General features: G+C 31.3%; 1 protein-coding gene across 1 annotated transcript; it reads right to left on the minus strand.

Moving 5' to 3' along the window:
- Positions 1–4001: 4001 nt before the first annotated feature.
- On the minus strand, positions 4002–21440 carry LOC131850508 (proton-associated sugar transporter A). The gene is made up of 9 exons (XM_059200753.1): positions 21235–21440; positions 19053–19315; positions 18319–18558; positions 13982–14083; positions 13406–13653; positions 12678–12878; positions 9638–9768; positions 6637–6811; positions 4002–4217 (listed from the first exon to the last, which is right to left on the minus strand). The coding sequence occupies exons 1-9, from the start codon at positions 21438–21440 to the stop codon at positions 4002–4004; spliced, it is 1782 nt and encodes a 593-aa protein (XP_059056736.1).
- Between the last annotated feature and the right edge of the window lie 1263 nt (positions 21441–22703).

Raw genomic sequence — 22703 nt, forward strand, 5'->3', positions numbered from 1 at the left:
TGAGTTTTTCTATGTATGTGTCTACAAAAATTAAAAATATCTATTAGTTGTCTACTACCCATAACACAAGTTCTGCTTAACTTTTATCATAGGATATTATTATGAAAGTTTCTTTAATGTGATCCAGATTTAAACTTAAGTTCATTAGGCTCTAATTCCAGATTCTACCACTAGACCACTAGACACAGATACTCTTAAGTCACTCAGCAAGCCAAACGTTTACGTAAATTTTCGTTATCCAAACTTTTACGTAAATTTTACTTTCAAACTACCCTCAAATAATGAAGAATCCAAGATATGTGAGTTACTAGTTAACCCCAGCTTGATGATATTAATCAATAATTATTATATTATTAGAATAATTTGAATTATTCCATTACATATAGGCCACACATTACACATTTCAAATTTCAAATTGTTTTCAGTATGTAAATTAATTTCTCGAAACTCTCTCGAAATAGTTGCGGTCTGAACATTATACTACTTCTCAGTATAGAGATACCGTTTCACGTATAAACCCGTAATTAGGAGTAAAACGGTTGAAAATTAATGTCGTGAAATTTGTTTTGTGTTTTCTTTTGTTTTATATGTAACTATATAACCGAAATGGGAACCAAAATGACAGCCCATCCGATGAAACCCGTGATGCCTTCAAGTAATTTCTCTGCCTTACCCTATACCGAAACATAGTTTACAAAGAAGGAAACGAAAAGGAGAAACTGAGTTAACTAACTGAACGAATAGAGCGTACATATTTACGACAACATTTCGATTAAAAGTATTCTTATTTCGTTAAGGGGGGACGTAAGGTCTCTGAATAGAGAAGAATGAACACTGAAGAATACCTACATCGTAAATTTGCACACTACACACACGTCTTAATGTTTCGACATTAAAAAGAAGAAGGGTCTCATTACAACATTTTGTCCTCCATTAACAGCAGTGTGTATGTTACGAGATATCTTTTAAAAATATCGTCGTCGTTTTTAATAATTACTTTGTGCAGGCATGTAATTTCAGGATAACCCTATTAACATGCTATAACTCTTACAATACTATGATTGTATAAATTTAATATATAATTGACCAAACAATATATTGTAAAAAAGAATAAATCTTTGACATTTTACCATTGATCATTATTCATTTGGAACTATAAAACACGATATTATTGGTAGAGAATAGTATTCATTAAATTTACATTAACGGAACCATTTAAAGTCCATTAACGTAAATTAATAATGTGTGGAAATAAAATAACATGTTGTGTACATTAAATATATTTTAATTTTATATTCTTCGTATATTTAATTCGACAAATGGATATATTGATGGATATATAACAACGAGATTCTTGTATATATTTCAACATTTACAAAATAATATATACATACATTCAGTACAAGTTTGAAAAACATCATATTATTGTAGATATAATACTAAGGTTAGAATGGTCTTTTATCTTCTCTATCTATATATCTATCTCAATTGTAAGTAGCTTTGACGTAGTCTAGTGTTTTGAGTAGTCATGCTCACTAAAATGTCCAGACTTGTGGCGGCGTGGTGGGCCGGGTCATAAAATATCGAGCGCAGTGATGGCTGGATATATCTGCTCTAATCACTATGACTGATTTCCTCTTATTAATTGTTTAACCAGTTGGTTATATTATAACCACTTATATATATCTATTTAGTATTTAATATATAATTGGTGGTTTGTATTCACACACTTAAACTTAAAAATATATAATAAAATTATTTTTTCTTGCTCGTTCTTCTTGTGATGAGACAGCTTTCCGAACGAGCGGTCGATTAAAAAATGTAATGACTATTCAAAAGTGCTTCAATGTAAGTTTATTTGAATAAATGATTTTCTATTCTATTCTATTCTATTCTATAAATTATTTATATTAGCTACACATATGCCTTATATCATAGATATATTGTATGATTATTATAATATAATATATATCTGCAAATAAATATATATTTTTTTTTACTGTAATGTAAGACTGTAAATCAAACATTTATTTCATAAATATATACATTCAATATATGTATTTTAAAAAACTGTTTTAAACTGTGAAAAAAATTATGTCCCTCCTGCTGTGGAGGTCATTTTGATCATAAAACGTGCATTCGACTTATAAGGTCTTTTTTTATACATCGCTATTATAACATACATTTAAATAATATATATTTTGCTGTCCACTCGTGTAACTATAGTTTAGTAGATCTTGGATTATTAGCAACTGGTGAGATGTGAATAAGTTATTACCTTATTAATGTCTTGTTTACATATATTTATACGTGTCTATTCATTTATAGCATTAGATGCTAATTTGTTTTACTGATCTTTCTTTTATCAAATATATATTTATTATCATGGGTATGTATTACAGAATTCCAATATTAGAAGTCAAAGAAACAGATTTGCTCGCCCGAAACTTAATTTTATACATATTACATAAACAAGATATGATACATGTGTATATATATCTAACACACCCGTTGATAGCCTGTCTAATTTCGATCTGAATTGATAGTCCAATAAAATCTGCTTTTTTATTTTTTAGTTTATAAATTTTCGACTATTTTATACATTAGGTAATTTTATACATTAGTCAGGCCATATCTTTTCAGTTTTATATATAGCAACCTAACCTACGTTACTATGGAATAATGTACATTTTAAACAACTAGTATAGATGATAAATGAAGATTATAAAAAAATATGATTGATACATATTTTTTTATATATTAATGATTAAAATAATTTGTTATATGGAAATAAAATTATTGTCATATAACAAATTATTGTCTATCCATTATTGTCAGTTGAGTAATCAATTTCCCTAAGACATTTGATATCCAAAATATATCTTACTAAGTCGACATATATTCAATACTATAATAAAAAAATCACAGGATACATATCTTTCTACGTAAATACACCAATGTATTCAATATTACATTTTAATATGTCTATCTATTCCTACTATAAAACGTCTACTAATAGGTAGGTCGTACGTAGGTCTTATTATACTAGATATATATTAACTTAAAAGGAACTCAGGATTATTAGGTAGATATGTTATTGACACCACGCTATCGATGATGTTAAATACATTTAATCTAATATACCTACTGTGCATTTGATTAACATTGACTTTATGGAATTAGATCTACGTTAATCAGGTATGTAAGTACACTTATCTAAAAGGTTTAACATGTTTTTACACAGTATCTTTACTGTGCTATGCAATAGATGTAAAAATCATTTATAATTCTATATTATCTAGTATTCTTTCTCGACGACAAATGATACTGAAAATAAGAATAAAATATATATAAAGAAATTAGATCAATAGAAAGGAAATTATTAAAAAATGGTATTTTCTATCTCTATTGTTACCTTATTTATTTGATGGAAAGCTATCTTTGATCATTATTTAAATCGGTATTAAAAAAATACTACTACTTGAGATAATAAAAACTCTTTGTAGGCATAAACCGTGGTATAAACAACGTGAAGGGTGGTGCTAGTGTACTACATATTGAGAAAGAATTAATAGAAAGGGAGAGGACGACCAAAATACAGAAGGATGGATTGTGTAAACGATGATATGGATAGAAGGAGAGTATGCTCAGATATGAGGTCCGATAGGGATCAGTGGAAGATGACATTCTGCGCCGACCTCAAGTAATGCGATCAACGCAAGACAATGATGGTTGAAAAAGAATCAAATGGCTTAATAATTAATTGTAGTTTGACTAAGTATGAGTATAACAGCTTAAATTTATATACTGTCAATATAGTGCACAATTTTCTTAAAACGGTTAAAATTACATCAGGTACCGTTAACGCATGTTTAATAATAATATAAAGTTGCATTAAATAAAATAATATTCTTCTAAAATCTACTATACGCTTTTAAGTTTAAAGTACATTTCCCAAAATAAAATATTAAATTAACTCAGTACTATATTATGTCAGATATTTACAGATCTAAATAAGTGATTTTGGTGGCGGTGACGGCGGCGGCAGCGGCAAGTGCAGCAGCGACGGCAACGATGGCGGTGGTAGTTCCGGCCGCGCGGACTGCCATCCCTGCTGCCAGCGACACCAAGGGTTGCGCCACAAACACGCAGCTGCTCACTACCGCTACGTCGGTGCCGATGCCGCGCTCCACCACGATGCCTCCCGAACTGTCCCACTGTAATACATAGTTTAAATATATGTTATTTCTGTATATCTGTATAATCATATATTTGAATTATTTTGACTTATATATATGACAACATTACATTACAACGAGACATTAAGATGTCTCTTTTTTTTCTCGTACACGTATGTGTGCCTGATCAAGTGAACACATTATGTTATAACATTTTGTAGGTTTGCTGGAAAAATATCTTTTTAGATATAAGCTCGACCTTGTACATTATATTTACCTTATTACTAATATTTCTTCTATGTGAGTGTAATAAAGAATAAATAATATAAATAAATACCTATTAACACTATGTAGTCGGGCATTTTCTCGCAAAATCACGGCATAGCGCGGGTGTTTTTTTTTGCGCCAAAACAAATTTTCAGTAATATATTCAAACTTATTAAATTAACTTATTCAACTATAAATGAATAAACTCTTCATAAGGTATGACGAGTTCATTCATTTCTTGAAAATAAAGTGTTAATATCAATATAATTAGGATAAGAATGTATCAATATATGTATAATAGTATTTACATTATAAAAATTAACAATAAAAATAAACAACAAAATAATACTTATTTAAGCATGTGGCATGTTTAAATAAGTAATACAGAATAATTGTTGTAAATACCTCTACTTCTAAAAACAAAATCCAGGTAGACGTTTGGAACAAAGTTTGCATTCTATCTCATCTATTTAAGCTGGCAAACAATTTTGCTTTATGAGCTGTGTTTTGATTGAATTCTAAGATATGGTAGTTAGAATGCAATCCATAAGAGTTACCGTGGATATCATATGACAGTTTAATATGTGGTTTTGTACACGTACCGAAAAAATATATAATTAGGTATAATAAAATAAACTAAAAATGTAAGAAGAAAATCTCCGGGCCAGAAAGTCTCTCTTGAGGCTTGATGTTTGTTTTGTACTCGAATCGAACCCCGCAATCATCGGAAGATGAGGTAGAGTATTAAGTAGAGTCACATCGAGGTCGTCAATATTTATGTACAGTCGAATTCCTAACCTACATTTTAAAATCGAATGAAAAATAGGTTAAGTGTGATTTCCTCCGTACGATAAATGACGTTAAGAAATGGACACAGTAGATTAGATTAACTAATTATATAGACTACTGCATTTAGAACCTAATAATTATAATGGCGCTAAAACCAAATCTCTTTGAAGCTCTATCAAGATTCATATATCATTCTGAGAATGGCGAGCTCGTATGAATAGTATAACGTATAAGTATAGACCTTAAAGCCATGCCCTGTTATTATCCGAAGAAATATTTAGATGACAATTCATCCAAGTTGTAGGTACTAAATGAATTATTAAATTAGATTGAATCAAACCGCGACCTTTGGAAGTAAGGCGGTGTGCTAAACCGCTAGATCGAAAAATGATACTTAAAATATAATAGTAGAATAGTTAATAGTTGGGAAATATATATTCTAGGTATATTTCATAGAATTATTTAGAATTTTTCTTTATAAATAATAGATGATGTGTAATCTAAATATAATATGATAAGTAAATCTAATTATAATTTATTATTATAACTCGTAGGAATGTTTCACAGCGGACGGTAGATGATATTAGCATGTCTATTTGGCACGTATTGATGACTGCATAAGGATATCTTTAATATGCATAATTGATTTATTGCTGTAATACATAAATATGTATCATCATGGTAATCAATACGATCCCTCCCCGCAGTAGGGAATGATGATTATTGGTAATGGGAACTAGTGACCGCATTATCAGCAATATGACCCTATCAGGTCAACCTCCACACTATTTAGCCTCCAAAACATGGTAATTAATTCTTAACCTATTAATTCTAACTTAAATCTAACTCCATGTGCGACTTCCACCTCCTAAAACCACTTTTTATACTAATTATACTACCATGTTCATGATACCTAGGATTCACAAAAAATGAGGTGAAGTCTATTTTACAGCATAGCATGTCACCAAAATTGAAGAACCGAATCATCACCTCTCTAAAAACGTCTATATGCGGGTATAAAACCTGCTGGTAACAGCAGCATTAGTATGGACACTCTAGATCGCCTAGTGTGCAAGCAAATCGTCTGGGAGAAGAATAATACGTCAGCGATTTTAAAGCCGTGTATAGTGGCTTTAAATAAACGACAATCAAATCATATATTGAACACGAGCAGTGAGACTAAGACTATAATGAATTGAAGCCTAAAGTAAATAAAATTAATCTAAGCCGTAGACTGCGGTAGGCTCGTCTAGTCGTTAGTTTCGAACATACTAAGGCATGTTGTGCCAAGTGTTGCGTTTGCCACAACATCGTCAGTTAACAATGCGTCCCCTAATAACCACCCTAATACTCTCTATCTCTATCTGAAAAGTCATGACGGTATTACTGACGTAAATCTCACCATTCCGGTGGCGTGATAATGCGCGACGAGCAGGTACGGCATGGTGAAGAGTGTTGAGTACATGACGCCAGCTGTCCAACTACATAGTAGGACGGCGGCGTGAGCGCGCATCATACTTAACACCAACATACCGCAACTGTATGTACACAGCCCACCCACGTACACACGCTTCGCCCTGAAAATATCAAGTAAGAGTTTTCATAAAAGGATTGTTCATAAAGGGCACGATCATCAAATTCAAAATGTATTAAAACTGTATTGTGTAAAACTACAACTTGAAACAGAATACTTTTTAGTAATATAAATCCATTAGACAATACAGGTTGTAGTTATATGTCTAGGTAAAAGGTTTACTAAGCTGAAGTGATATTATTCAAGAAACTGAAAAATATTCCCAAAGAAATAAAGTGGAAAAATTAAAATATTTTTTATAAGTTTATACGACCTGCGCGGCAACGTTGTTACACAATCCTAGTATAGAAGAATTGCTGCATTTGCACTGTCCCCAATAACAGTGCACGCGGCACTAAATGCTTGATCAGCAATGAGCATCACGCCATATCGCGTCATGCCTATAGTTACATTTCATTTTTATATAATTATATAAAGTAGTCATTATCTGTTCTAACTTCGAACTATAAGCATTGTAATTATTATTTTATATTAATAAATCTAAATTAAGAAAAAGGTTGGATTTTTTTTACAACCTTCGGCTGTAGAATCCATAATTACGTGATAAATTTAGTTTGTTTGATAATGAATGTAGTGTACATTCAATGTACCTATACACTTGATTGTCACCTATGAAACCTTGTCCATCTATGAAAGGTTTTATACTTTGTCTTCTGATGACAGAGGTTTAGTGTCATGGCTATCGTGCCTTAATGCATAACCCTGTATTACTATATGTTAATTAACTACGTATTAATAATATTGATACAGTTCTATTTAATTTCTGTAAATTTAATTATTAATAATTCGCTTCTCAATCATTGACGTAGTAATATATTATGAAACGAACTTTGTAAGTACTCATAATCCATGTAGCATAATAATAACATTATTTTTATCGATTGGTCATTGTCGTTTATGTACCAATACGATAACCTTTAATTACAAAATTACACTGTTATTATTTTATTTTGTGTCAAGGTTTAAGGGATTTATTATTTATTATTTTAACTATTCTATACTTTCTATATTAAAATATTATATTATATTTCACGTGCAATCACACCTACACTACATTAAATTTAAATTATCTAATCATGTGGAACATCTCATAATTATCTAGTGATATAGAATATGAATTGTGTGGCGCAGAAATATTGAAAGCAATGTATTTTTACGTTTGTATTTATTACACAGCTAGAAAACTTACAACGAACATGACTAAATACTTGATAAAGAAAATATTAATCTATTGTCATCTAAGAAAATTTATTATTCTTAGATTTCATAATATAGTTATCTTTTATGAAATAAAAAATATAATATACAATAAATAATCACGGTGTTCTCCATTGTAATTTAAAATACACCTCTTTGTTACATAATCTATCAATACATAAAAGTTCATCCATTTAGTTAAGAAAAGGTAACATACAGTCAGAGAGACAGAATGATTTTGATATTTATAAAATTAGCATATTAGAACATCTATTAATTTTTAACTGCGCCAGACTACTTCAATTTCAAATATTAGGGCCACATAGCAATTTTATCGTTTTATAGCAATTTATCTAGTTCTTCCGCTGAATTTAAATAGGTTTGTAAGGCTGAAATATTGATTTTTAAATCTGTTAGAAGCCAGCTAAGTGTCAGCCGGGAAGTGACTGAAAGTCAAGGGCCGCCTGATCTCATTAGAGAGGTACTGCGAATGTAAGTAAATGTATGTAAATAGTATTGTTTACAAACACGTGAAACATTCAAGTTGAAGGGTGATATGATAACGCCAGTAAAACGATCCACTCTAGTTCATGACTCACAATAACAATAACGACATCATCATGATCATTTTTTTTATATATTACGATATTGGCAAACAAGCATATGGCTTGTTTGCCCATGCCCATCAATGGTAAACAGTTAACGTACCCTGACACACCAGGGGTGTCACGTGCACGTTGCCAACCCTTAAGAAACAATATATCCTTCTCGAAAAACCTCTGATGTAATCCTTCGAGAAAATCTCGGCAGGTTCATTCCACAATATAAGTGAACGCGATTTGAAGCTACTCTAAAACAGCACTGTCCGTGACCACTTCAGCGTGTGAGGATGAATTAATTTTTTCATATCAACCATTCAAAATCCATTGCAGGAAATTTCTTTCCCCTACACACTACCATCCTGAAGCCACCATCATCAGGATCCTTTGACACTAATTGACATATTCGCAGTTCTCTATTCTTGCAGTAGAAGATCGCTCTACTCATTTGAGTAGATATATGTAGATATTTGGCAACTACTAATATTATTAAAGGAATCTTCCACTGAGAGACAGTATAGTTAAGTAATACTTTGATTTTGATTTTGATATTTAAAAAGTATTTAATATATAATAACGGAATTGGAAACCGAGATTAACGACAAAAATTAAATTATTGTGTAATTTAATAGAACTGATAAATTATATATAAAACTTTATTGCGATAAAGGACACACACAAGGTACAATAATATAAAGAAAACGATGCAAAGTAAATACGCAACTACATTGATCATAGTTAACGATAAATACAAACAATGTATGAGTAACGTAATGAGTATGCATCGCCCATACGCAAAAATGCAGCACCTCAGTGTATTGTATGTTCAAGCAGCAAACCACTGATTTGCAAGTACTGTTCAGGGACATACGCGTCGACACTTGTAACAAGATTGCGGCATCAAACCAGCCCCACTATACTATTACTAATAGAAATAAAAATAAAAAGCAGAGATAATTAAAAGAAATGGTATAGATATAACATACAATACAATGTAATATAAATATACTTACCCAAGTCTCTTAATAAGTCTCTCGATGACAGTGGAGTAGCAAGCACATGACAGTGAGTACATAGCCATCCCCCAGCATCCGAAACGAACACCAGCCTCATACTCCCTTCGGCTCTCACTGCCAACGGGCGCCTGTAATAATTGTACATGCCAAATATTACACTGCTGCAATTTTGCTAGAAACAAATTTTATAGGTATTGGTATATTTAAATAAAATAAAATTTAAACGACACCAATTCCTTAAAATATCTAATGTACCACATCATATCATAATGTGGTAATAAGATTATATCACGGAGATATTAAAAAATATTTCTCAGGATAGAAATCTAAAATATCTATAGGTACTTATTCAATTTGACGTGTGGCAAAGATATAGAAGTAAAATCAACTAGTTTATTACCTACTATTTTTAGATTTAGGAATGATTATTAAACACACTTATTAGTTTGACAAGACAAGACCACTTTTGCTTATAGGTAAACACCAATTTTAAATACAAGATAATTTATGATGTATTTAAAAATTTGTCCAAACTGTCTTATACGACTTAATTTAATTTAATTTTAACTTCGAAATAAAGAAAGAAATTATCAATATTAAACAATGCATTCTGATATTATTATTAATTATTGATGACATTGAATTCTCAAATTTCGTGTATTAAATCAAATGTAAGACTTAAAAAGTTTCTCAGTGCATTTTAATGTTACGACTTTACTTCAGTAATGGAAAACAATCACAGCAATGTAATATTGCGACTATATTTAAAGTGTGAAACAGTTCACAATAACGTCGAATGTTATTGTAAACTGACACACTTTAAATATAAAAAAAAATGCCTACAATTGTATGCCATATATACTAATATATGGCATATACTAATATTATATCTAATAATAATAATAATAATATACTCTGGACAATTAACACGGCGCCATGTAGTCCCACGGTAAGCAGAGCTTGTGTTCTGGCTTGTGTATTTACAGACTTTTTTTTAAATATATATATAATATACATAGAAAACACCCAGACCGATACAAACAATCATACTCATGAATAGAAATGATTGCACCGTGCGATGAATCGAATCCGCGACCATCGAAAGTAAAACAGTGTGCTAAACCGCTAGATCACGGAGGCCGTCCAAATATGCCATATTATAGCTTACGGCCGTGAAGATATGTATATTATGTATGATTGATACTCACCTATTTATATTTTACTATCTGATTAAGTAGAAATTCAACAGACGCCAGTAGATACCTATACCTACTATTTTCATCCGTCTGTCGCGATGTCGCTTCCACGTAATCATAAAACCAATTGCTATCTTGTCAACTCTCAAGAGTAGATACTTACCTACTCAATCTTAATTCAATATCTATATTCTTGATTTGGTTAGACAGAATATGTCAAATTTATCTCCTAAAATATCCCTATTCATAAATATTATTATGATACGAGTAGGTATTTACTAAATAAGTAGGCCTTTGTACATCTCTTCGATATATACCTATTGTTATTACGCATATCGTAGTATTATATCTAATATTCAGTTACTCAACAAAAGAATACTAAAAATAATACAGAAATATAACATTTATATATTATGTCGTATTTATAATAATATATATATATATATATATATATATATATATATATATATATATATATATATATATATATATATATATATGAAATTATCACGTCACCATGCAATTTGTATGAAGTGTTAAAAATATTTTTAATATCCCTCTATATTTATTAGATAGAATCGTCAGTATGATGCCTAATATTCTAATTAAGTTAGAACTAGAATATTGAATTAGAATATTATAAATCAATTAGAATACAGCTTGTTAATAAACCTCTCTTTCATGTTTTACAATTTTGCGACATACAATTTTTGAATTATTATTTTTTTGATAAGTAACTGGCATTATTCACCCTTCATTGATCATGTTTATTCTGTCCTTTTTTATTACGTTAAAGATTGAACTATTACTCGGTGCAACAACGACCTGCGGTAGCACTTAAACTATCAATTTCAATTGCAGCACTAAAAAGATTCATTATGTGCGCCCTGCCTGGGCCCATCTTGGGCAAGAATTGTACATGTAATCTATCTTTACTACATGACAACCAAGTGTAAGTAATTATAAATTGATTCAATCCAAAAATTTACGGAAATAAAAATTATTTCAAATGTAAAATATGTCATATGTCTTCTCTTCGATTGTCTTTTAAGTGATTGAAGTACGGAACAGAACACTTAATAACAACATGAATAATGTTCCTGTTATTTTACAATACGCGAAATAAATCAATTCGACACAATATAAAATTGCGTCTTATTTTTCGTTACATATTTATTAAAATTGACATTTCTACAATGGAATAAAGGAAGTTTATTCATATGTGGAGACGTATTTTCAAGGGAACATATAATCGTCTACTTTTACTGAATAATTTAATCAAATTATATTAATGAGCAGTAAAATTTAAATTAATGGACCTATTAATTTAATTACTATGATCAAATTCTGAGAAAATGAAGATCTTATATGAATAAACCCGCGGTAGACTAAAAAAATTGTGTGTGTAGGTAACTCAATGTTACATATTTCAGACATCAGGCAGGTTACTTTGTAACATGTTTCGATTATGGGATTAGGCAGTGAAACAGGATAAGGGGCATGACATCTTAGTCCTTTGGAATAGTAACGCGTGAATTGTTTTAATGCGCCGTCATTACGCGGTACATAAAACAATTCACGCGTTGTTATTAAGTTGGTACTCTCATAATAACGTGATATCCATAATTCTGTTCATATATAAAGGCGATGGTTGCCATTGATCATCAGATTGGTTAGCTGTTTGCTGTCCACACACAAAAAGAATAAGAAATTGCGCTATTATGACTGATATACTCACACGAAAATCATCACAATAACGGATTTGTTTACAATGTATATTGGCACCGAAAGCATGACTGAAAAATATCGTTGAATAATATATAGGAAAAATAACGACTTACCGCGGGATCACCGCCAAATACAGCTTCTCCAACGAAATCGGTGAAGTAGAGTGAATAGCAGACGTGAGCCATCCAGCAAAACAGGTTGGTTAGGCACACAATGCGTAGAGAATTCGGCATCAGCACGATCGATTTTAGATAGTGTCGAAGTGACAGCGCCTTTCCTCCATGGGTACTCTCGTTGTCGTTCACTCCCATGGTCTGGTACATAAAAACAAGTGTATTTACACGTTGTTCAATTTCACTGATAAATTAATAATATTTTTTATGAAAATAATTGATTTATTTATTTTATGTATTACATGTATTGTTATTATATGTATTATCTTATTGGAATAAAAAACCAATTGGCCATCTTATGGTAAGTGGTTTATAGGTATGTATATATTCAGATATATGGTAAATCAAATTTTCAATCTGTTAAAAATTATTAAACAACATATTTTAAAATTATTTAAACTAAAATCTCACTGATTTTATAATAATATCTATGGGTACATATATTCAGTAAGGAACTATTCATAAAATAATCACTTAACAATCATTAAAGATTTCATATAAATGCCATTAAATGATATTTTTTTATCCTAAATTTCTAAAGTTAAATTAAATTTATAATTTTTATGTCCCTAAAGTTTCTATCACTAAAAACTAAACAATGAAGCAAACTTGATCATGATCTGTTTTAAAGTCTGTTAATTTAAATAGCATTGTTTACAATATCTTACCTCTTGACGATTGAAAGATCCATACATGGTATTGTCCTTCTTTAAATTGTTTATCTCAATACCGGGCTCTTCTGCGTCAAAGCTCTCTTGGTTGCGTTCTGTCTGCGCTAACTTTCTGAACTCATCTTGTTCGTTCAACTGATCCAACGGGATTTCTTTAAAACTGGTCACTGTCGCCGTCACACACACTAGGAAGATGATTGTAATAAGAGAAAACACTGCCCTCACATGTCCACCAAATAGTTCTCCTGTAATTCAGATGCAAAATATAGATGACATATCAAAAATTTGAATAATTTTTACACCAATGTCATAGCTGGTTATATTTTAATACTGAAAATTCTTGGATTTATTTTTTTATAGATTAGGACCGTACCTACAATTCATGATTTGACATATCGTCCCACGATATGCCCAGCCTCTAAAAATGTTTCTATTTGTAAAAGGATGATATAATAACTACAGCACCATTGGATACAGCATAAGATTATATTTCTACTCTAGTATTTAAACCAAGTCTGCAAATGACATTAATACAATTTTCTCCATATAAGAAAAAAAAGAAAACAAATATACCTAATCTGGTTTCATCCCAGTTAATCCCGCCTAGAGCGTAACCCATAAAACCTCCAAGACCAGCCATCACCGTGAATGTACTCAACCCTTTTGCATGATCCTCTGTAAATAAAATACGCTACTATTAAATAAACTGTAAAATAGTATAATGTGCAGGAAAAAATACAGGATAGTTCGGAAGGATGCTGGATAGATTCGAACAGAATCGCATGGTGGTTGTGTATCACTATTTTCGTTTAGCGTACCTGACTATTTAATTCATATTGCTCGACTCCTAATAGTCATAACAATATGAATAAGGGTATCCTAAGAACTTTCTTTACAACTCAAGCTATAAAATAAAAATGGGTCTTTTTGTAGTTCCAAGTTTGACTGATAGGTCCAAGTTAATACCATCAAACTTTTCAATTTCCTCTTTATTTAGACTAATGTATATAATAATATATTTTAGTCTAAATAAAGAGCAAATAATTAATAAAATAGTAATAATAAAATTGACCTATGTGTACACAGCAAAATAATATTAAGAGTGTTTATTAAAATATCCCGACCGACGTGTCAAAACTGTAATCCCAACTCAGTAGACATCACGATAAGGCAAGCTAGTGTTTATGTAAGTATTAAGTGGTATTTGAAGAGTCGTGGCCGAGCAAATAATGCTTATGTGAATATTAAAAGGATAAGGTATAAAATGTATGTGCCTAATTTCTACATTTTGTGAAAATGTGAAGAGTAAATAACAAGTTTCTTCGCACAATTGGTCAAATTCGTCTTATCGTATTTAAGAAAATTATGTATTTAATAATTTTTAAATATCTACAATGTATATTGATTGCCAAATTGAAGAGGAAACGCCACTACACATCTAATATGGTTGTAGCCCACTCATACATAAACATAATATCTCCTTTGGAAAGTTGACTCTATATCCTGAGGAAATACAAATCATCGCTCCTAAGAATATCCTTCAATTCTAGGTGCTCTGAAAAAGAGCGAGCATCTATGAAGGTCGCAGTGCTACAGGTCCAAGCACCTGACAAGAACCCGAACCCCCAAAAAAAATTGTTACATACCGTAAATCAACTTTTTATGTTGGCCATCATTATGTCTCTAACTCCCTACAAAGACATTATACCTACATATACATTGTACGAAAAAAACAATAAGCCACTAAAATTTTTGCTTTAACTTTTTGCGGTAAACTCTAAACTACTAGATATCATACCTGATGTTTGTGGAAACTCAAAATAAATGTTGATATCGAGATAAAGTCAATCACGGTCAGACGGTTGATAAAGCTTGTTGTTCGTTCGTCACTATGAACATAACTAACGTATATTCAAGTCACATGCTTTTTACGTTTACACATAACTACAAATATTTAATTAAAATAATTAATAAACTAGGTTAAGGATCTACAGAAACAGTAGCTGCTATGAATGATATGTAAATAAATACGTACGGTAGAGATTAAATTAAAAAATAAGATGTATTTGAGCTATTAAAGTCATCTATACACTTAAAACAAAGTCCCCCGCGATAGTTGGCGATAATAAAAATAAACAAATACTACTGAACGGTGTTTTTTTAAATAATAACCATGGATTTAGCCATTTGACAGTACGCCATCTAGCCCCAAGCTAAGTAGAACTCTTGTTATGAGTACTAGATAACAGATAGAAATACTTACATACATTTGTTTTATAAATACATAGTAAAGATACCAATATAAACCATCGTAATTAATATAAAGGTGGGTACTCTACGAGGAATTAAATCCGCGATCATCAATAGTACCGGTGTACTAAACAGCAAGACCAGCGAGGCTGTCAAGCAATAATCATCGAGCAACAGAGCTTCCATGAAAGATTTAAATGTATACCGTCGGTAATGTTTTGAGCAAATTATTTGTAGTACTTATGAATTGCTGAAATGGAACGCTAGTATTAAAAAATAGATTCAAAGTTCATTAAACGGCATTGTCATTTAAAAAATACAAAGAGCTATAATTTACACATGACACTTTTATTGGGACGATAAACGGAAACATCTCATTTCTGTAATAACTTATTGCATTATATTTTATCGCAATTCAAAACGTTCCACTTGTTCCGCTGTCTGTAAAATGAGAAAATCATTCATAATGCGAAAATCCATGAATTAGTCCTTTTAGTCATATAGGAACATACATATTTTTTTTGTATAATTGAATATCTCATAAACTAGTGTCCCACCTGATGGAAAGTGGTAACCGTCGGCGTCGATTACATACACAAAGAACCCTACGGACATCCATAGTACGGTTCATGTGTTGCAATTCTGGAGGACTAAAAGGTCATGCCTCTATCTTGTAATTCGATAATACATAATAACTAGCAAATGACCATCCCCGTGATATATTTTATCTTAACGTACAGCTTTGTTGCGGAAATATAACAAAGACACCGACACTGTTCATTCAAAATATTGCAAAAATTTAGAACTGTCTCTGCAAAAAAATGGCCAGAATGTACCTGATTATTATTGAGACAAAAATAGAGATCATTATCCTGTACATAATCTAATATGTAATATACAATTATTATGTCACAGTGTTTGTAACAAAACATCTTTGAAACCGCTCAACCAATTCTTATTAAACTTTATGTATATATTGAGTAAGTCTGAGAAAAGGTCATAAACTAATTTTTACATACTTTTATTATTATTTTTATGATTCGACATTTAAAATACATACAACCCCAAATTTTCGCCATTCACTATTGACCACTATTTTTTAATAGCGATATTAATTTATATGGCAAAATAACGTTAGTCGCGTCAGCTAGTATTAATATACAAATAGACAATTGTTTCAATTACATAATAGTAATATGTACTATACAGTGAAATATTCACAATTCCGATTATATTATTACTAGACAAACTAATTAATCATGGATGCGAAGAAGTACACAAATATTTACTTAATATTGTACATAACAGTAGCTACCATTGAGCTATGAATGTAATCTATTCTTGTTTTCTTCTATTTAATCATAAATAAGTGTTCTATTTTAAGATCCAGTTTCATTCAAGTACTCAAACTTCTAACAATAAATATAATAAAGATAACGACACCTACACAGTTCGAACACTTCACACTGTTTACGATGTACACCGCCATATTTCTTGTTAACATTAGATAGCAGTGATACATATTAATGGAAATGTTGTATGCGTGGCGCGCAGCGCGCGCCAGGAAGTTGTCAAATCCCAATTCACTGACATTAATAAATTTGAAATTGGAATATTTTAACAAATGAATGTCATAATTAAAAATTCCGATATAGTCTGCAGTTTAGCAATAGGAAAGGTAAAGGATCTGTTCCCATAGAGCTTCAATTGTTGTTATACAATCTTGTGTCATTTATAGAATGTTTTTTTATGAAACTGTACAACATTTTTTTAGCACGGTACAGTTTGCCTCTAACTGTTTATATATATTCATTTTAAAGGTTTTGTCCCCATTTTAATTAAATTGTGTATTTCAATTCAATTTCAAATAAAGGATCTGTTCCACTGACCATAGCTGGCAAATATGAAAAAGTCTACGCAAAAATGCAAAGCTACAGCAGAAAGAGAGAGAGCAGCAAGAGAACGATAATAAGAGGTACACATAAATGGAACAAAAATTCATTTTCTGCATTAAATGACATTTTCATCCTAAAATACGTTACATTATATAATGTACCTATCCTCTAAAAAATAACTATCCTTCAGTAGTCGGGTAAAACAATATCGTCCGATAAGCCGCACATGACTGGTCTACGACTGTGACCTAGAAACGCTAAACACCAGAGACCCCCCATCTTCATAGAATTAGTTGTTTGTAATGATAATTGATAGCACTTGAAATATAAGATAGTCAAAGGCATTGTCAACTGTTGATGCTGTGATTAACACTTGAAATGTGCGATTGAAATAGGGTATACACATTTTTCAGGGTATATTGAAGTCCAACGTGACGGGGTGAGACTACCACTTACTTCACCATAGAAATACATAAATAAATATTTTACATCAAGGTAGATATTGTATAAAGACTTCTCTGTGGGTATCTCAGTCTCAGGCTCCAAGTAGTTAGCTTTTTAAAATGTTTCGGTTGAAAGGTTTAAGAAGAAAATTTCAAGTTAAGAGGCATACCATCTTTGTCCTGGGGTGAAAACATATGACTTGCAAACCGAGTGTCACATGATAATAGTACGTGATGTCTCTAGTTGTGTTTATGTATGCACAGTTACCAGTTACTATCATTCGAAGTTTGCCATTCCATGACATAAATAATAATAACTGACCTGGTACTGTCACGTCAAGAAGATAAGCACGTGCTGGACTTTGACATGCATCTGCGTCAAAATCTAAGAACACGGTGCCAAGGACGGTGAATAATACGCCCCATGGGTGATAATTTGATCCCTCGTTCTGCAGCGCTGAACTTCTTGGTCCCAACGCTGAGGGTACCTCAGTATGGTTGGCTGGGCGCTCATCACCAAGTGCATAGCCTATTGCTTCACCATTTGGCACTAAAATAAGACCTGAAATTCGAAATTATGTAACAGGAAGGTTTCTTTTGTTAATTTACATACAGTATGTCAGAATCTATAAAAATCAAATCATTTATTTAAAATAAATTAAATTAAAAATGGTGTACGATATACACGATATATAAAAAATAATATCGATACAAAGTATGGTTGGTAGATAAAAATATACAATTAAATATGAATCAGAAATATTTAATTGGCTATTGCGGCTTTAGTTTAAATTTTGAAAATAAAAGATAAGTATAAATATAGAAATTAATATTTTTCACGTACAATTTATTGCTATATTGTAAAATTTAACTATTGTTTTGAATAAGTAATAATACTTATCAAAATTACATAAAAAAGCAGACGAACCTGTCTGTAATGTACTTAAAGAAAATTAATATTTTATTTTGTAGTGGTCTAATAAAAACAGAAATTAATTCTTTAAATCTCTGTAACTCAACTTACATTAAATGTAGTTTCCACTACACAAAAATTACCTAATAATACTCCAAAAGACATAAGAATGATGAACGGCCGTCGTCTTCCGAACCTCGATTTGCATCGGTCACTCAATGAGCCCAAGAGTGGAGTCATAAAGAACCCGATGAGTGGTGACAACGCCCATACCATTGTCATCTGATGATGCGGCACACCAATTTGAAGCAATGTTGGTGACACGAAAGCAGTCTCGCCGGCGTATGAAAATTCTATACCCATCACTGCTGCCGATATTCGCATCAGCTCTATGCGGCTTTTTCTCCTAATTTAAATAATACATATTGATTAGTTAAGAGTTTTTTTAAAGTATTATATATAAATAAGTGAAACCGATAATATAATGAGGAAAGATTTTACTTGTCTGTAAAGTACAAATCCATAAAATACTTATTCGGTATTATACATTATATTGTTACAAATTAAAATTACAATAATATAACCCAATTCAGAAATGTTTCTCTTTATTATAAAAGCGAAATTTTGAGAGTCAAGTTGGATAGACGGATAGATGTTTGTTTGTTTACTCTTTCCCACTAAAACTAGTGAACAGTATTCATGAAACCTTACAGTAATTTAACTTATGCATCACAATAAACATACTATAAATTTCACACGGGTAAAACCACGGGAACAGTTATTCTGCATATAAGATATATTATTCGTTATGTGATACTTGAACTTCAGTTAAACAAATAATTTGATATTTCCAACATACTTTCACTAGCGTGTTTCTAGAAACTTTAAAAAATAAATAGTGAAACTTATCATTTTTAGCATTGTTATTTTAGTTTTTATTCATCCAAAATAAACAAACTTATTTGCTATCGAGTTTATTTTAGTTATGCTGTCTAAGTTGAGTCTTTGAGACTTAATTTTACGGGATAGACAGAGAAAGATAAAGGACATGTGTCTCTCCTATAATCCCAAGTAAATATTCTTACTTAACCGCAATTATACGTTTAACTTAAAATTGTAATTAACACGTAGGTTTACTAAGAATATAATATACGTGTCGTCACTCAATCAACATATTGTAAATTTAATTAATGCTAACACATCACACACTCATGATTTCATGATTCACGGTAAATCGTTATATATTCGTATCTCGTTTGACTAATTTTACGTCAGACGATATTTTCTTAATTAAAAAAAAACATAGTAATAACTTCAAGACTGTAATCCCAGATGGGGTAATCAGTGGCATAGCCAACTGTCGACGTCGTGGTGACCACAATACGGGACATACCCACATTTCTGGATATATTTTAATAAAATATTGGCAGTGATCTAGCGGTTTACTATATCACCTTACTTCCGATAGTCATGGGTTGGATTCCTCTCACAGTACAAACATTCGTATTGATGAGTATGATTGTTTGTATTGGTCTGGGAATTGCTTATCGAAATTATGTATGTATTATTATTTTATTGCAACATGATAGTGGGCGAGCTTATTGTTGTATATCCGAGTAATTTGGTCAAGTTGAAACACATTTTTTTAATTTCGGTAAGATTTGAACTTATGATATTTTAGTGTAAGACTTACCCGTCTCACACAGAAAGGTCATGAGTTAAAATCATTCTAAAAACTATTGACTTATATTTGCAATGTTATAAAGAAGTGACAACGAGAAGTGAATTGATCTACGAGATTCGCTAAATTAATAATCAATTAATTTAGAAACGAATGTTCTTCTAATATCTCTACAATTTTGAATATCCATAAACTGGCTCTTTTTGCAGATTATCAATAGCTAATCTTCTAGGATGACGTAAACACAAATTGTTTGCGAATTATGAATCAGCAAAAGTGACCAATTTAGGCCAAGGTTGCTTTTAATCCTTTTTAAACTTTATTTATAAACATTCTCGAATTTTGTCTATTACATATATTCTTTTATATGTATAAAAAAGATACGTCATCGGTGTTATACTAGGTAAACTCCAGAACTACTAAACAAATTATCATGAAATTTAGGTCATTGTGTGCAATTTGTTTCAACTTAAAAGACACGATAGTATTTAACCCTTAAGTCAATCTCAATACATTTTATATCAAATATAATTTTAATAATTATCAACTTTATAAATTAGTTAAGTTTATATATACATCATATAATTATAAACAGAAATTCAACTAAATCAATTTATATACTACTTAAAAAACGTATAATTTACCTGAACAGATCTTTGTATTCGCTATCCTGCCAGACTCTTTCTGGAGTCTCCTCAGAACTAGGTATTCCAAACAACGTTTCTCTTATTACATCTTTTACACCTTGAGGATGCTGTTCTTTCCACTGACTCCATCTTTCCTTGTACCTGTCCCTGGCACTGTGCAGCCGCCCTGTAAAACCTTGGTACTCGTGTAATTTCTCAGCCATTGCAAATTTATATTATATTCACTATGATAATAATATATCCAACAAATAATATAACAGAACGCATCTTCTACTGCAACAGTTTGCATAAGATTTAAGTTCACATCCAACTTTGTCACATTTTGCACTCGCTTCTTAAGTAGTTAAAAATAACGATGTTACTTCGAGGAGTTGCGGACGTATTTCTTAATAGTGTTTGCGAAGTGGATGCTAACGTTTTCTGGTTGAAAGTCCACTGTGGGCAGTTCAGAGGGAGCGCGCCAACGGACTGGAGCGCGCGCGCCGCCCTGTCGCCCTCACGCGCCCACCGAGTCGCGCTACGCCCGCCCTATGAAATGACCGTCACCGACATAGTTCACTAGAAGTAACAATTGTTTGTACTTAAATTCAGAATTTACAGGGTCAGAAGTAGCTTTTCAAAAAATAAATTTCAATAATCATAAAATCTCTCTTTTTATTTATTAATTCTCTAAATTAATAACTAGAAATACGGTGTTACAGGCGAACGACCCGATTTAATCTAATTTTGTTATGGTTATTAATAATAATAACCCTAAATAATTCACACAACGTCATCTATAGTCCCATACTAAGCGGAGGTTTTGTTGTGGGTACTAGACAACAGATATAAATGCTTGAAGACATAGAAAACACCGAAACCGATACCAACAATCATACTTATGAATACAAATGTTTACACTGTGCAAAAAATCGAACCCGTAGCTATTAGAAGTCAGAAGGTGTGCTAAACCGCTACTATTATACATAGAGCATTGGCGACGGCACAAATACCGGCAGTACTAGAGCCTAGTGGCATTGTCATACGTGTGTGGATGTATTGGCACCAAGATGTGTCACCAACGGGGGCGTCCACATTATAACATTAGTTCGGAATATAACATGCTTTACAACATTGCAATTTTAATATTTAGTGAGAAGGTGTACTAATAAATATGTTGTAATTTAAGTATGTATGAATTAACAATATTTTATAATATTATAAATTAACAATACTAGAATATTGAAAATGAATATAATATATATAAAAAACAATTTTTATTTAAAACTATTTCAAACTGCAGCTAGAGAACATCCTGTGGCTGTGTCAGATGAACCGACGAACGAATAAACAAATTCGCACTCTTAGTTAGATATTCTGTTTAATCTTTTCGAATTGAAATCCAATAAATAAAGTTCACCAATAAGGAAAACAAATACAATGAATATTTCGAAGGCATTTCTATTGTAATACTCACTATGTCTCCT

The sequence above is a fragment of the Achroia grisella genome, unplaced genomic scaffold (genome assembly GCF_030625045.1).
Source record: "Achroia grisella isolate CSIRO2021 unplaced genomic scaffold, CSIRO_AGI_Agris_v1 utg770, whole genome shotgun sequence".
Classification (NCBI taxonomy): Eukaryota; Metazoa; Arthropoda; class Insecta; order Lepidoptera; family Pyralidae; genus Achroia; species Achroia grisella.